At 46.6% G+C, this 13,404-nt stretch overlaps 1 protein-coding gene across 1 annotated transcript in view; it reads right to left on the bottom strand.

Moving 5' to 3' along the window:
* RASSF4 (Ras association domain family member 4) overlaps positions 1 to 12,870 on the bottom strand; it is a 33,483-nt gene extending 20,613 nt beyond the window's left edge. The window contains 3 exon segments of the mRNA XM_028514112.2: positions 1,174 to 1,267; positions 1,719 to 1,794; positions 12,855 to 12,870. Coding sequence (XP_028369913.1) covers positions 1,174 to 1,235 — 62 coding nt within the window. The 5' untranslated portion in view covers positions 1,236 to 1,267; positions 1,719 to 1,794; positions 12,855 to 12,870.
* Positions 12,871 to 13,404: the final 534 nt, after the last annotated feature.

The following is a 13,404-nucleotide window of genomic DNA, read 5'->3' as shown; positions in this document are numbered from 1 at the left end:
TTTGTAAGAAGTGCTTTCCCCCTGGAGCATCTTTTATATGAATGACACTTCTCCAGCCACAGATCATGTACTTAGTAGCCACACCTAGCTGGTGGTTCCCCTGTTAGATAGCCTAGCTCTAGAACTTTCTCAGGTAGCAGGTGGTGGCCTTCACTGTGATGGAACAACCCAAACTGTGGGTGAGCAACACCCACTCTGTAATGTGGGGGTGATGGTAACTTACAGGGGAAGGGGTTTATAATGTCATGACAGCAACAAAGCAGGATTCAATGTTGCATGTTCACTGTGCTTGAAGCATGTGCACGCTGAAACAAAATGGTTAGGATACATATACATGAAATTAATCATGCTGTGGTGATTATGACTTTTCCCAAAATGGTAGTTAATGTTGTTCTTATAAAATTTAAATAAGAAAAATGATGGTATGGTAGCATTGTGAAATGATACACAATGGAATGCCATCTGTTTTCTTAGGGTCTCTAATAAGAGGACCCCAGGGTGCGGGGCTCCAGGAAACCAGTCCACATCCAGCAGGTGGCTTATCCTCAGGATGGCAGATAGGAGGTCCCAAATTAGAAAATATTTAGACTCAGAACTCAAAAAGCAAGATAAAATGATAACTATACTTTTTAAATGAATTTTAAAAAGTATCCTAAACATTTTTATGAGAGTTAAAACAGAGTAAGCAAAGTTAAAAATTATTAAGTTAATAACATATACTTCATCAGTAAAAACTCAAAACTCATTTTGAGGGTTTTTTCTTTAATTGTTTAACATATAATAAGAGTGTTATTATTGCTCCAGTTATTTTTATTTGCTTTTCAGTACTGCTCTAGTTTTTAAGTAAATAACATTTCTGCAGAATCACATTGAGTATTGTCACTCTCCTGCTTTTGTGGACCAGAGGGGAAGAGGTCAAACCCACACTCTGAAGAGATCCTTGATTTCCAAAGAGACAGGCTTCAGAGACGACAATGACAACAACAACAACAACAACAACAACAACAACAACAACAATGTGCTCCCATCACTCTCCCTGGAGCAGGCACACCTCATATCTGTGAAAAGTGCCCAGAATCCCTCCACCCAAAGGCTGCCTATGGAGTTGGGTGGGGCTAGGGGGCGGGCACAAGGGGACCATAGGCATGTAGCCCTCACAGAACAAAGGCTTACTTTAGAATGGATTTGTTGTCATTGATAGGCACTTGAGAACTGTGTGGACAATCTTCCTTCATCTTCTCCTCCTGTCTGCAGACTCAGAAGTTACCTGCTAGAAAGACCAGGAAGGGCAAGCAGACAGGTGAGTGGGAGGAGCAATGGCTAGTGTGGCACTCAGAGCCCTGGTGTGGAGGCCAGCAGCCTGGTCTCACCTTGCACCTCCCTACCTTCCCAATCCTTCATTCCCCAGTCTCCACCTCACTCCTAATATCTGGCAGAAGACAACCACAGCTGAAGGGTCAGGCCCAGAGGACTTAGTGGAATTCCATGCATGTGACATACACACATAAGCCAAGTGGTCCCTGGTGGGCCAAGGTCAGAACTGCCAAGTCAGCTGTTCCAAGCCCAACAGCCTCATTCCAAAAACTCCTCTCCATAATACCTAGGAATCAGGATCAATCTTCTAAATGTTTCAGATCAAGTGCTTCCTTCCCTCCACTGGGACACCCTGAATAATGGTTTGTCGCAATTACTCCTCCAAACCTCCAAAGGAGGCTTACCTTCTCCATTTCCACTGAGCCCAGGGTGGGTGGTCCCATGGCTGCCATTGGGGTTGACACACCTGGGCCAGCTATCCTAATGATGGCTTAATAGGTACCATGTTCACTACTTGCCACAGACTATGTGGAGCATTTTCTGTGAATTATAGCAGGTCCTCAAATAACATTGTTTCATCAAGTGCTACAACATTGATGAGATGCTGTAAGAACTTAACTCTCATTTATATCATTTATCCTACTGTGAAATTGGTTTCTTTAGATGTTGTTTTGCTTAAAATCATAGAACCTATTGCCAACATTAAGTGAGGGCTTACTGTATTTTGTTTACTCCATACAACATTATAAAGTAAATATCATCCTATTACTATTTTATGGATGAGAAAACATGAACAGAATTTAACCACTTTGCCCAAGATTCCCAGTGATTGAGGCAAAGCCACTGTTTGAACATAAGCACTTAGAACCCATATTCTGTTCTCTTAAGTCCTTTTCTATAATGTATTGATCTTGGACAGTGACTTAACCCCTTGAGGAAAGAGTGAAGACAGGGAATATATAAAATGGAATCACTTTAACTAAGCTGTGAAAATTGCTAACATTGTGAAAACTGAAGCATGAGAAAAGATTCCATTCTTCTTCTAACTAGCCTGGGAACTTAAACTTTTTGGAACTTTCTGGTCCTGTGTCAATGCCTGGACATACATCTAGGCCTCTAGGTAACCCTCTAATTACTCTCTGAAGGACTCACATATCCATCAACCTGACATCTGTTATCCAGACCACTGGGACATGACCAGATCTCCTTGCACCCATGTTCCAGATGACCCGACATCCTTCACCCTGTTATTTGACTGATTACTATCCCAGAGCAATCCTAGAGCTAAGAATGCATGACTGATAATTTTCAAGAATGCACTTTTGCTATAAAAACTTTTAACTTTTCTTTCTTCTTTGGAGCACTTCTGGGCTTTTGCCTAACTATGTTTCCAGTCTGCAAAGTCCAAGACCCTTGAATAAATCTTTATCTATTTTTCTAGCAAAGCCTTCTAACTATTTTTGAGTTTAACACCTCTGAGCCTTCCTTTTCTCATCTACACAATGAGGTAATCTCTGCCCAGCAGGATTATTAGTGGATCCACACAGGAAACTATCTATCTATGTCTCTTCCCACTCACAACCTGGAAAGGTTTGTGGAGCTTGTCAAAAACTCCAGGTTGCTCTGGTAAGTGTAAATTCACTGGAACTTTCTTGTCTTGTTGGTATCTTTTGAACTGATTCTTACTTCTTTAACTCTTTCCACATTACTCCAGCCGAGGCCACTCTTTATCAAGGCCCTTTGTGTGTTGGGCAGTGAGCAATAACTTCACATAGTATCTACAATTTTGACCCTGCCTCTACCTCCATTCTTTCAAGTAGCAACTGGGAATCAAAGGGATTAGAAAATCCTGGGAGGTGGCACAGACAGGGTGTATAGCCTGTCTTTCACACTGAAAGTGGTTCCTTCACAAAATCCCTACATCTGCTCATACAAACCTGGCTTAGTCACATCTTCTTGACATGTGTGTGTGCAAATGTTACTGTGGGTCCACCTGTTGTTCTATTACTATACTTGAAGTAGAGCCTGCCACTGCACAGTGCTTTGTCCCCTTGGGCACTGACTCTCACAGATCCAGCACACCCTCCTCCTGCTTGCTTGACACCACTAACAGCCAAGATGAGCCTTCTTCTCTATTGGAATTAGCACTTGATTCTGGAAGCAGGGGACACAAGGTTGGTATGGAAAAGGGGAATTATTTGATGGAGGTGGGCTTCTCAGTGATCTCAGAATCATTCTATAAATACCTCCCCTTTGTCTAGAGTGGGACAAATCTCAGCCTGAAGAGAGGGGAGGTTCCCAGCTGTAGCCAGCATAAGGCCCTACCCCTATGGGGCACCATGGGGCTTGAGGAGGGGATCCCCTGCTGAATTCTTCTAGGCCCATTTCAAAATAGGGTTTCATTTCCTCAGCACCACAGTTCTGGGAAAAACATGACATGCCAGGTGTCCCCTCCGGGTTCTTCCTCAAATACCTACTACAGAGAAGCTGGCTTAATTCTGGGTGTAAGGCTGGGTGTCTGGGGTTCTCATTCAATGCTGTTTCTGTGGGCACATGACATAAGGATATCTTGCTTGACAACCTCAATACAGAAAGGCTGCATTTACCCAGAACAGGAGGTAGTTTTTCTCTTGCTTTCCTCTTTACTGGGCTTCTCTCCCACTCCTCCCCACTTGCTGCTCTGAGCTCTAGCCTTCCTGAGCTGCTCCCTGTTTCCCTAAAAGGCTCTGTGGCTTTTCCCCCATTTGGGCTTTCATGGTGCCATTGTCTACTCAGGACTCAGCCTTCTCCCTGTCCTCGGCCCGGACGTTAGCTTCTCCAGAAGTTGTTCCTCTCATGCCCTGCTCCTGCCCCAGTTCCTACTTGTTTTGACTCCCTTGGGAGAAGAGGAGTGCAGTGCTTCAGGGATGCTGCTTTTCTGCTCTGTTTCCAGCATCAAACACAAGACTGGCACATTGCAGGAGGTTCATAAATAGCTGTTAAATTATTAGATGAATACAAAAAGCCCCATGGGTACCCAACAAATCAAATTTTCCAGAGTTGTATATATATAGTTGGAATAAAACATATAAATGTCTCCAGGGCCAGGGAAGTGATCCAGCTGAGACACTGGTCAGTGGTGTTCATGATGAGTTGGGGAACACATCCCTTCTCTAGAGGGGCAGCTCTTATGGTGTTTCAGAAGAAGCCAGACACCTGGGTTTTTACTGGCTATATTTCACTATCTAAAGCTGGGGGACTGGCAAAGGCAGTGACTGGCCCTGTGACTATGTGATGGCTCACATTCTCCAGCTCTTGCAGTTGTGGGGCCACATGACTAACTCTGCAAATGGAAGTGCAGTGTGTCATTTCCAGGTCAGCTCAGGTGAGCCACTGCAAACTTGCAGCTCTCCTGTCCCCTGCTATCCTAAAAGTCACATGTCCCAACTGGTGCATCTTCCTGATGGGCAGTCTGTGATTTCCTCAGTGGACCAGGCACTCCATGGATTGAGAAAGAGAAATCAGCCTCTGCTGTGATGAGCCCCTGATCTTTCAAGGATTTGTCAGTGCAGTATAACCTAGACTATCCTAATGGAGTACATAATTCCAATGGATATTATATATATGTATATATATCTCCAGACAAAACACACTTGCAAGACAGATAGACAGATGCCCTTGGTGGGGCTCCAGTTTGTGACTTCTGATTCATGACATGACTCAGTTTACAATACTTTCATTCTCCCACAGCATGTGGGGAATATGCTGCTCATTTTGCTCTATGTAGTAGGAACACATAAGTGGATTTCTCTGTAAGTCAGGCAATGACTAGTAGTTATGAAAAGATGTTTCCTACAGAGTTCTCGGCTCGGAGCTGCTAAAGCACCATGTGTCTTCAAATGCATGTATTTTCTTTAATTATATATTTTTAAGCTTTTATTTATTAATTTTTACAGAGAGAAAGGAAGGGAAGGAGAAAGAGAGACATAAACATCAATGTGCAGTTGCTTCTTGTGCACCCCCTACTGGGGACCAAGCCTGCAACCCAGGCATGTGACCTGACTGGGAATTGAACCAACTACCCTTTGGTTTGTAGGCTGGCACTCAATTCACTGAGCCACACCAGCCAGGGCTGCATGTATTTTCTTCTCTGAGCCTTAATTTTCTCTTCTGTAAAATGGAAATATTGACCTATGATAGTATAGAAATTTTCTCAACTGTAGAACTCTGTTCAAATGAACATTATACCAAATCAGATGAAAGGGGGCTGCTTTTGTTGTGTGAGGTGGGTTGCAGGGAGCCCCATCCAGTGCCTTACCTAGGGCTCTGGATAATACTATTTGCAAAGCACTGGGCTGGGTATCACATGAGCTCTTCCTCACATTGGTTTTAAGGAGTGTTTTACCCGAGAGGCTGCTAATTCAATGGCTATAACTAAGGTGCTGAGTGTCTCCAACTGGAGTTGGGTAGCATCATCTGGGGGAAGCTGTGCAGAAGGAATCAGAAGGAAAGAGAAGTAAGGTCCTGGATGGCAGATGGCATAGTGAAGGGAGAAAGGGGGAGGTGGGGCAAAGGATAGATGGCTTAGTTTACAGGGTCAGAGAATGAGGTCTTGATAGCAGACTCAAGAGTTAGAAAATTTTAGTTTAAGGTAAAAAGTTATAAGCCTAGCAAGTAATGGATATATTAAAGCTTTTGTTTCAGAAACTACAGATAAGGCCCATCCTGACTTCTAGGAAAACAGCTGACCTCCTGGGGCACTCCTAAAGATTACTGCCTGAGGACAACTGGTGGCATCCCAGCCTTTGTGTTCCAGGGAGAGACAGAGGACCACCTGCCCCAGCTAACAGTTAACTGCCCAGGACAGGAATGTTGCAGCTTCTTTCACCTAATCCTCCCTGAATCTCAAAGTCCTCACCGTACCTTGTTTATTCCCTGGTATAAAAATGTTGGCCTGTAAAGAAAAGATAAGATGGTCTGTTAGGGTATGAACCCACCATCTTTTCAGATCACTGGCCATCTACATAAAGTACCCATAGGTTCAATCACTGTCATTGCTTATTGGGTTTGGTAGTGACAGGCAGGCTGAATGCTGGTGTCTTCTGGTTTCAGTCTGCCATCTCAGGTGAGGGTGGCAGGTAAGCAAGGCTTGCAGGAGGCAATGAAGGGTCCACTTCAGCAACGGGTGGGGGGGGGGGTCTTCCAACACTAAGGTGGGTCTCCAGCCTTATGGGGTGGGAACCTTGGTCCCACAGAAAAACAGTCTCTCCTTTGAGAGAAACACATATCTCTGTGTCCTCTGGCACTCATCATCTGTGTGGCTCTAAGCAAATCACATAGTTTAACTAGTTTACATGTTCTAACTCTTCACCTGACATAGGCAACAACTCCATCTCCTTCAGTTCTGGTCCTGAGCTATGGGGTCACTCAGAGAATTCAACTTCCTGACTTTACACTGTGCTGTTGGGAACTGCCCTGACTGGTATCAGAAGCTGAAACCCCTGCCTAGGCTAAGGCTGAGGGAACGCCCTTGGAACCGTAAGCCAGCAAGGAGACAAAAGCTTATCTCCCTGGCAGGAATGCTGCTTCTGCTGTCTTATTCATAACTGAACCCCAAAAAGCTTGGTCAGTTAGCCAAAGACGGGTAAGATTCCCCAAGGGGGGAACGACCTAAGACAAGCATGATCACTTTGGAAGGCCCCCCAAAAGAAGGACTTGGGGGGCTGCAGCAAAAGGAGGTGATGGACCCTCGCTCCTCGGCTTCGACATAGCCTGAGTTCTAATCGTCTGGGAGAAAATCTCCTTATTGCCTTAGTTCCCGTGCTAAGCCTGAAACAATGACAGGGTGGTGCAGCTCTGTGCTGAAAAGGGGCGGATTCCCTGGGTGATCAGGCCTAAGAAAGAACATGTAAATTACTGTGAAACCTTCTTTGTTTAGAATGCTCTCAGTTGAATGAGAGGGGTCCAAGGAGGAAGTTAGTTTGTTCCTCAAAGTCTTACAGCTCTTTGACCCCGACTCAATAGGCCAGCAGAGTTCCTTACTTCCCCCTGATAAGTACTGTACTTTACCTGAATTATTATGCAAAATGAGCCCAATAAAAGCAGGTATGGACAGTAAATTGGCGCGCTCCCCACTGGGGGGGTGGCCATTTCATCCCTACTTCCCCACAGAAACTAGTCGTCTCTGTGCATGTTTTTTCTCGCGTGTTATCGTCGAGCCATCCACAGCATTGAGTGATCACTGCTGGCCGGTGACCCGCCCATCACTGTGCATTTATGTCCCTTTTATCAGACTGAAGGTTGAGAGGATTATTATTTATTTTAACAATCCCAGTGTTTTGTTGGGCCCTAAATTGAAATGCACATATACCTAAGGAGTGTCTTAGAGGTAACTTGAATGAGAGCTTCAAGGGAGAGAGAGAAGGCACATACCCCAGCAAGAAAGCTAATGAAGGTTTTCCTCCCTTTGAAGCATGTCCCTGAACCCACCCCTTCAACACCCACTCTTTGAGCACATGTGGCAGACCTTAGAAAATTTAGAACAAAGTGTTTGCCAACTGGATGCACTGAACAGCAGTTTGGAAGGGTGACTTTTATAAAAAAGCACAATCTTAAACCCTAGGCAGTAGCCCAAATACAAATGGATCAAAGTGCCTTGGTTGAAGCAGGAGTGGGGGTGGGGAGGAATGGGCTGGGACTGGCCAGAGTGACAGATGCCTCAGGGAAGGCCTAGCCTGTGGCTCTGGGAGCCTCCTCTGTCCCGGTCTGCTCCCCTCCCCCAGCCCCAGGGCACACAGCTCAAGCCTCTAGGCTTGCTTCCCAGTTAGAAGAGGCTGTTCTTACCATAGGAGGGGCTCTGGAGGAGTGTACCGGCCTTGATGACCTGTCCCCAGTGAACAGGCAGTGAATTGTTTTAGATTTCTACTTCAGTGGTTGCTCTGCCAGCCCCACGGAGGGGCTGCTAAAGGCAGCCAGAATCACAGCCTGCCCTCGCTATTGTCTCTGGCCTTCAGTTTGAGACAGAGAGCACTGAAGTCTTTTCAAGTGCTAGGCTTGGCCTGTCTCTCCTCTTTTATGGTCATGGTGCTCTGTGGCTCTTCAGGTCACAACTATAGCCAATTCCTACTGGCCAATGGCAGAGGAGAAAAAAGCTAACGAAGTAGAGTTTTCGTAAATTCAAATAGAGCGCACTTGAACTTTTACTTCAAGGCTGTGTACTGCATGCATTTTAGTCTTACAATGCCCTCTCTTTTTTATAAAATAATGGCCAAAAAGCTGGCCATTGTTATCCCTACTTTGCAAAATGGAAAATGTGTCAATATCCAAAGTAAAATGTTCAGAGGATATCTGGGAAACCTGAAAGCTTGGTAACCTCTGTTCTAACATTTTAAAAAATTATGATTCTTATTTTATTCTTTAGTCATGATTGTAAGGTTTTTTTAGACCCTGCCAAGGAATAAACAGCCAATTAGCCATGAAATCAGGCAGCAGAGGTTTATTTTGGAGGTTCATGTTCCTGGGCAAGATTTTCTCCACCAGCAGAAAAAGGGCTGTGATAACACCTCATGGGAGAAGGGAAAGGGTGGGGATTTTATTTTGGGTTGGCTCTTCGTGGGAGCTGGGGATTGGTTCCTTGTGAACAAAGAAGCAACACATCATTGGTGGTTCCTGGTCAGCTATCTCTTCCAAGTCAGAGTTCCATCGCCATATTACTTGTAGTCCAAATGGCGGCCATATTCCTTGTCGGCCATATTTGTAGTCCAAAACGCTATAATTGTAATTAGGTTCCCAATTGCCCTACCCCACCTATCCTGACAATGATTAAAATCAAATATGTAACAGAAGTGACATGGGAAGCACCAGAAAGGAGGACAGAGCCTGTGGGAATTAATTTGCTCTCACCAGAAGGAGGTAGGAGATTCCAAGGTAGAGGGCAAGTGTTGGTAACACTGCTGAACATTCCTGGTAAGCCTGTCTCCTGGTCCACAGGCTGTGGCCTCAGCTTTCAAATGCCAGTCAGGGACAGCAAGGAGGCCTAGAAAACAATGCACCTTAAAGGGGCCCTCACTGGTACCTGTTAACCAGCAATGGTAGGACTGGGCCAGAAAAGAAGCTGCAGTGCTGTTACTAGCTACCTCTGAGAGAGGGTCTGGCTGGACACAGGCTGCTCTTCAGCAACACTTTTTTGCTGAAAAGCCAGCTGTTAGGATGTGGATGGCAGGCAGCAACTCAGTAGCTGCAGATCCCACCTCCTTCTAAGCTGCTGTTCTCACCCCTCCTCCCAATGCCACCATCACAGCCCTGTAGCTCAGCTGCATGCATACCTTCCTGTCCCAGTACTGATGGTTAGGAAGCCCTGGGAGGACACTGTGCTCTGCAGAAGAGGTGGCTGCAGAACCATTAGCCACCTCTCTTCCCCATTTTCCCCTGGGCTGATTCCACAGAACCCCGCTTGCCTTTACTATATCCTCCCATTTATGCAGTTCTGGGCTCCCACTGACAGGTCTCCCTGTGCTCATTCTGGCACCCAGGCTTCCCTTACATGGTTTCCCTTCTTCTGAAAAGCCTGGCCTTTTGCTTTCTTGAAGGCTGGCCTTCCTCAGAGCTTCCTGGCAGCCCCAGCCCAGAGGCGGCTGGATTTCTGGTTTCTGCCCTTGCTTTCAAGGAACAGCAGGCTGGGGAAAGAAAGCTTTTTCCAGTCCTCCTGTTTTCCCTCGAATGCACACTTCCTGGCCCCGCGGGACCCCCCAACCCCCACCCGCCTGGAACTGGGCTCACTATTCCTATGAAGAGGCCATCTGTGGAAACAGGAATCCTCTCAGCTATGCTTTTTGGTCCAAACAGAAGCTCAGAATGACCACTGAGGCCTGGTGCCAGGGGGGTAGCCCCTTTGAGTGCTCAGTGTCAGTTACTGGAAGGGTGTACTGGGTGCACTGAACAGCTGTTTGGAAGGGTGCTTCCAACAGCTGCCTTCAGCTGTGCCACTCACTGTGCCAGGCCTGTGCCACATGCAGCTGCTGGGGGTGGTTTCCTGTGAAACATGGTGTATCTTAGAAACTTCTAGGTCATGGGGACCCTGTGGAGGGTTTTGAAAGTTTAACACATGATCCCTGGGAAAATGCATGTGTGTGCACATGCACATACTAAATTTGCATATCACTGCAGGGGATCAAGAAGCTCTTGTTCATGTGCCCCTGGATCCTCAGATCCCAGGTTAAGAACTTCTGCTGAAACGTGCCACAGCAAAAGATAGGAAGCAAGGGATGCCATGGAGAGAATTCTGGGTATCAGTTTCATTGGAGTATGTGACCAGTGTGTGTGACCAGCATTTTGTGTCATTTCTTGAGCCTTGTTTTAGGCAGGACTGTACTAGCAGAGCCCGTTCCACATCTGAGGCTACAGGGATATGACACTCTCACCAACTAAGGTCAGACGGGGCAAAGGGAAGGGGTTCCAAATCTGTCCCTCATCAGTACACCCTGGGCAAGGAGGTCTGACAGCCAGAAGAGGAGACTGAGCAAACTTTGAGTTCCCCTTTAACAAGAGTAAAAAAAAAATCTGCAGAAGCTTTGGGAAGTGCAGCCACTTCCTATCTGATTTTAATTTACTTTAAAACAATTTCAAAGTATTTTCTTCAATGTACTCTGTGACAGGATAACCACTCAACCTTTACAAAGATCTGGGTTTAAAGCTCTGCTGTTATTCTTTAGCTGTGTGACCTTAGGCAAGTCCCTTTCCCTCTCTCAACCTTAGGTTCCTCATTAGTTGAATCACTGACTGCTCTGAAGGTGAATGAGGACACATGTAAGATGGGCCTCACAGGTATAGGTCATAATGGGGCTCCAGGGAGGCCGTGAGTCCTCCAGATGGGGAAATGGAACTGACTCAAAAAAGATGGCAATTCTCCCAGGAGGAGTGGCTGTGAACAAAGACATAGGGTCGAGTTTACTCTCAAAACCCAGGCCCAGATCCCCAGAGATCTAGTCCACAGGGTTTTCTGGTTGACCCCACAGTCAGGGTATCCCCCTTTGAGGCTCTGCATTTACAGGATCTGAACTGTGATATGCCCGAGTTCTGTTCATGTTCTTTGTTATGGGTCACTGTCTAGCTGACCCTGAACGAGGAGGACCCTGGACCTTCACTCTGTTCTCAACTTCCAGGCTACCCTCATGGTGGAGATACAACCCTACCTGTTTCACACTGACACTGTAATCTGTGGCCTCAACTTCATTTTCACTGTCAAGTCTTGAATCACCAGCACAACACAGAATTATGAGAACTAATGAAAATACACTTAAACACTGGCAAAGTACTGAAACACACCCTCTTACTACTTCAGCCAACAGTATTTTGACCCAAACTTAGCATGTTCCATTTCTTCTCTACTTCCCCTTCCTCTTCCCTCTATTCCCCTCCTTTCCCCCTCCCTCTGCCTAGCATCTCTCATCTTGTTGACAGCAGCAGCTCAGGGATTACACAGGGTAGTAAGTAGGAGGCAGGCAGATCTGCATGTACCTATTAGTCTGTTAGTTCTACCAATTCACTTACAGTTGTTTTTTTTTTAATCATAGCTGCAGAAAACAAATCTTGACTGTGTTGTAGACAGTTAAACTACAACGTAGCCATTGAGGGTCTCTTCAGCAAGTGCAAGTTTATGGCTTTGGAGTCTAACCTGTTTGTGTTCAAATTACAGAATTCCAGCCTTTATTTGCTGTGACCTTATTTAATTCTTTTGTTAAGTGTGGTTACTAACGTTCCCCTTACAGTATTTTAAGATAGCACTGGCACTGGTCTGTTATTCCTGCCCAATATGATAAGTAAACAGGACTGTGCCAGATTAATAAAAAAAAACTGAGGCATCTCCCAGAGTGGAAAGTGTAGGACTGAGAGTCAGGAGGAGGGGGGAAAGCAGGGTGAGCTCTGAAGTCAGTGGGTGAAATGAGTGAGACCTGCCACAATAAACCCTGGGTTCAAATCCTGACTCTGCCACTGATTCATGTGGGTAGAACTGGATAATTCCTTAAGTTTTCAAGCATCAGCTTTCCCATCTGAAAATGGGGGTAATGAAAGTATTAGGGCTGTAAGAAGGGACACTGTGCTAAACCCCCTAACACAGGTTGGGGAACAAGGCAAATGCTTTATTAGATAACGACTGAGAGGCAAGGATAGCAATTGTTTGGTTTCCAGGTAGGAAATCTGAGAGTTGTGCCAGAGGCGCTTGGAGCCTCTCCCCGAAACTCTAAGATCAGTGTTTGTAGGATACTGGCTAAGATGAGAGACAATGTGGGCAAGGAGTAGCCTTCGGTCACCTCACCTGTCTTGCCCAGGTTTTGGCCCTTAAAATGCCCTCCCTTCGGAGGAGGTGCCTGGAGCAATGCCCACTATCTCAGCATTAGGCCAAGGCTTAGTGAGCCAGGCTAGCAGAGGGAGGGGACCCAGCTTGCGGAAGCCGAGGGGCACCAGTGCCTAGGCTCCAGGGCTCCTGGCTGGGGGCGGCTCGGAGGCAGAGGTGTCAGTGCTACCTGGATGCCCCCGAACTCTCCTGCCCACGTATCACTCACCTTCCACACATCGCGTAGATCAAACGCCTCTCTCAGCACTGCTCCCACGCTGCGACAAGGCGCCTACTGCCCTAGGCAGGCGGGGTAAGTTGACTCTCCCCGCCTCTCCCGGTCCCCTGCAGGCTCTGGCCAATGGTGACGTCTGTCTGTCCCTCTTTGCCCAGCCCCTCCCCGCCTCTCTCAAAGGCTCCACCTCGTCCGGACTGCTTGGTACCCGGCACACTGGGAAGGGTCGGCTTTTGCCAGTGCCCAAGGGGCTTTCGGGGATGTTGGGGTTTCGGGCCTGCGGGTGGTCCTCCGATCACAATCAGGGCTCCCGGAAACTCGCGGAGGAAGCAGCCCAAAGAGTTATTGGCTGGGAAGGTCTGAATACGTTGGTTAACCCGATCCCTTGGGTTTCCGACGAAGGCCGCTGTGTGGGCGTTTACTAGTTACTAGTGTGCTCATCAGAGGGGTAGGATGACATCAGTAAGGCCCTGAGCATAGTTATTTTTTTTTGTTCAAGAGGCACCAGTTGTGGAGGGCTGTTTGCTTGACGTGGCCTCTCAGA

Source organism: Phyllostomus discolor, chromosome 5, assembly GCF_004126475.2.
Source record: "Phyllostomus discolor isolate MPI-MPIP mPhyDis1 chromosome 5, mPhyDis1.pri.v3, whole genome shotgun sequence".
Lineage (NCBI taxonomy): Eukaryota > Metazoa > Chordata > Mammalia > Chiroptera > Phyllostomidae > Phyllostomus > Phyllostomus discolor.
This window is presented reverse-complemented; position numbering and strand designations above follow the sequence as displayed.